The sequence below is a fragment of the Photinus pyralis genome, unplaced genomic scaffold (genome assembly GCF_008802855.1).
Source record: "Photinus pyralis isolate 1611_PpyrPB1 unplaced genomic scaffold, Ppyr1.3 Ppyr1.4_LG5, whole genome shotgun sequence".
Lineage (NCBI taxonomy): Eukaryota > Metazoa > Arthropoda > Insecta > Coleoptera > Lampyridae > Photinus > Photinus pyralis.
The window spans coordinates 35,033,773-35,036,949 of NW_022170596.1; the positions used below are offsets into that span (position 1 = coordinate 35,033,773).

Here is a 3,177-nt window from a genome sequence, read left to right on the forward strand (position 1 = left end):
TACACTCGTCATCAAACATATTTCAAAATTGTAACCTATAGCATCAAACTAAAATCGAAATTTATAAATTCATCCGTGGAGTAAAAGGCTTGAGCTAAAAGAACATTTTTAATACAGCGATTAAATTCTCGGTTGGATAGTGCTTTGACGGTATCAGGTAAACAATTGAAAAACTTTAGTGCCATATATTCAAAACCTTTTTGAGTTTTGTTGAGCCTCAATAAAGGGAGACGAACATTGCTTTTGTTTCGGGTGTCATAATCGTGATAAAAAGCTTGTTGCTGATCATTTAAAATGTTCTTTCTTGCAAATCGCAAACACGATTCAATAAATAAACAGGGTAACGTCAAAATGTTTAGATTAGTAAAAGCACACCTACAGTCCACTCTATAACCAAGCTTCGCAATGATCCTTATTGCGCGACGTTGTATTCTAAATAACTGGCTACTTGCTGACGAATTACCCCACACAATAACTCCATAAGATAACAAACTATGACATAAAGCATAATACGCCTTTCTGAGGACATCACACGTCACCATATCACATAATCTACGCAAGACAAACAGATTTTTACTTAGTTTTGATTGAATATAATCAATATGAAGAGTAAACTGCAACTTAGGGTCAATGTGTATTCCAACAAATTTTACTGACGGCGAATAAGATACATCATGGCGTTTTAAAGAGAATAACAATTGTTCAGTTTTCGTTGAATTTAAATTTAACTTATTAGCAGTGCACCACTCTTTAGTTTTGTCACAGAGAGATTGAGCTTCAGATATTAACTGAGCTAGATTATCACCTTGAACCAACAGAGTAATGTCATCCGCATATAGAATGCAATTATTGTTTGGTGAAATATAACTAGGAAGGTCATTGATATAAAGAAGGAACAGGAGTGGGCCAAGAATACTACCTTGGGGGACTCCTTTTGTAATTGCTAGTGTACTGGACTGTTCATTACCAATGCGGACATATTGAGATCGATCGGATAAATAGGTACGACCTGATTAAGGACAAACTCAGGACATCAAAGTTATACACTTTTTCCAACTTATCAATTAAAATTTGATGGCAAACACAGTCAAAAGCCTGCGATAAATCCAAAAAAATTGCTGTCGAAAATTCTCCAGCTTCAAAACATTGCAAGGTCGTATTGACAAAAGACAAAAGAGCATCAGTTGTACTTTTATTAACTATCTACTACGCTTCGAGAGCCTTCATAGTATCATTGGAGTAAGTGAAGTGCCTGTTTGTGAGTGGATAGTGCTTCTGTTCTGTAAAGGCTTGATTTTTAGGGTGTTGATGGAAAAATCAAATAATCAGCTCTTAATGATTTCGAATGTTAATTTGTTGTTATGAAACTGGTAGTATTGCTTGTACAACACACCAACATAATCGATGGTGATAGTAAATATGTAACAGATATTGAAAACTGTCATGTTGCCTTTTGACATGTTAAATTACACATTAATTACAAGCAGAGCGCCTATATTTCATTATATTTGCCTCCCTTTCCAATCTTTCCAATCCTTAAGCTTATTTGGAAGAGCTCCTTTGTTTACAGATCAAATGCCCTCGGCATATTTCTTATAACGAGTAGGGGTTTTGAAGTTGTCTTTGAATAATTGGAAACGTTTCTTGCTTTTAATCTTGACCGAAGTATGCGCCAAGTTACTTTTTAACCGAAAAAGAAACATTTTTTTGAATCTTATTCCACGGACACTATTTTTTAACTTCTCCAGTGGTCGCGGTAACCCTTCTTTTTTTGTCAATTTATCAAAAATTATGCTCTATCTACATTCCGCATTTTTTTTTAATTAATCATGAAATAGTACGTAAAACTGTTTCTAATATTTTATTATTACAACTATTTTCGTAAAATATAACGTAAAAACAGAAGTTCAGTTTTTCCTATCCGCAAATGACTTAAGAGCAAAATCAATTGCCTTTCCAATCATTTCATGGGTTTCTGGGCTATTGACAACGTTGTTCAAAAAGTTATTGACAGTCTCACTTATGATGTGACTCAAGCCCTCATCGTCATTCAACCCAGTAATTTCAGCCTGCAAGACGACCGGTTAGAGACATGAAATAAAGTAAGAATTACTTACTTTTGCAGTTTCAATTGATGTGATCGCTACAGTAGGTACCAATCCATCGAGATAGTTATAGCCGAGAGTAAGTGAGATACTCGCGTTTTTCAAGCTTAAACTAAAAATTCGTTAGAATAAGCAGAATTGGTCAAAATAAGGCTTACCTGGCGCTTCCATTTCCGTAAATGATGGGGGTTTTTGCGTCGAACGACCCAACGGAGGCGGAGAGTTCCGGTAACCTCAATTCAATGCTGAGCGTATTGTGTGGATAGCCGACATCCAGAGAGAGATCGGCAATGATGCTTGAAAATCCCTCGAGGTGAACATCATTTACCTTAATGTACATCCCCCAGAAGTCGAAAAGGGTTTCGCTTTCAATGTGAATGGGATCATGGATCTTTAAATAGGACACCAAACGGTCGAAGAGATCTTTAAGGGGAGTAAGGTCAATTTGGGCCTTTTGTGAAGGAATTGCATTATGTTTAGGGAAAGCCGCGGTGGCTGCTAGAAAGCAAGCGAAGAAAATGTAGACCTTCATGCTGCAACTAAAATTGTTGGAAATGTTAGAAATACGTCCAGGGCATGCAAGCACTTTACTTACCGCTTTTGGGGAGATAAAAAGTGTCTTGGATTCGAATTTTTATGGCATATATAGGAACAAAATTGATAATGTTTAACGTAAGTGGAGTTTTTTTTTTATATCATTCTATTATCTCGTTGTGTAGAGTAGATAAAGTTCAAAACCTCTTCAAAAAATTTGGCTTATATACAATTTAGGTTTTTGTACCCATGGTAACGGCAAATAAAATCCGAATTGCCATATAAAATCGGACGATGGTGACACAAAGAGTTACGGGGCATGTTATTTGTCTTAGATCAACGAAAAATGTTTGAAGTGACTTATAAAGTGGCAGTTTTGCAGAACCTAAAGTTTTTGATACCTATTGAGCAGAAATATTTGCGTATGACACTACCATGGTCCTTTTCTAAGACACAAATTCTAGACCTCCATATAGATCGTTGATGTCTTACTTCGAAGTTTTCTTTGAATAATTGGAAACTGAAGGGTATGATACTG

The 3,177-nt window shown here is 35.9% G+C and overlaps 1 protein-coding gene across 1 annotated transcript; it reads right to left on the bottom strand.

The window, feature by feature from the left end:
- Window positions 1–1,847: 1,847 nt before the first annotated feature.
- On the bottom strand, window positions 1,848–2,718 carry LOC116170286. The gene is made up of 4 exons (XM_031486569.1): window positions 2,701–2,718; window positions 2,264–2,644; window positions 2,118–2,217; window positions 1,848–2,069 (listed from the first exon to the last, which is right to left on the bottom strand). The coding sequence occupies exons 2-4, from the start codon at window positions 2,635–2,637 to the stop codon at window positions 1,908–1,910; spliced, it is 636 nt and encodes a 211-aa protein (XP_031342429.1). The 5' UTR covers window positions 2,638–2,644; window positions 2,701–2,718; the 3' UTR covers window positions 1,848–1,907.
- Window positions 2,719–3,177: the final 459 nt, after the last annotated feature.

Coding starts and splice junctions, on each gene's coding strand:
- LOC116170286 (XM_031486569.1), bottom strand. CDS start 2,637: ATGAAGGTCTACATTTTCTTCGCTTGCTTTCTAGCAGCCACCGCGGCT. Junction 2,218..2,263: donor TACGGAAATGGAAGCGCCAG/GTAAGCCTTATT, acceptor ACGAATTTTTAG/TTTAAGCTTGAAAAACGCGA. Junction 2,070..2,117: donor CATCAATTGAAACTGCAAAA/GTAAGTAATTCT, acceptor GTCGTCTTGCAG/GCTGAAATTACTGGGTTGAA.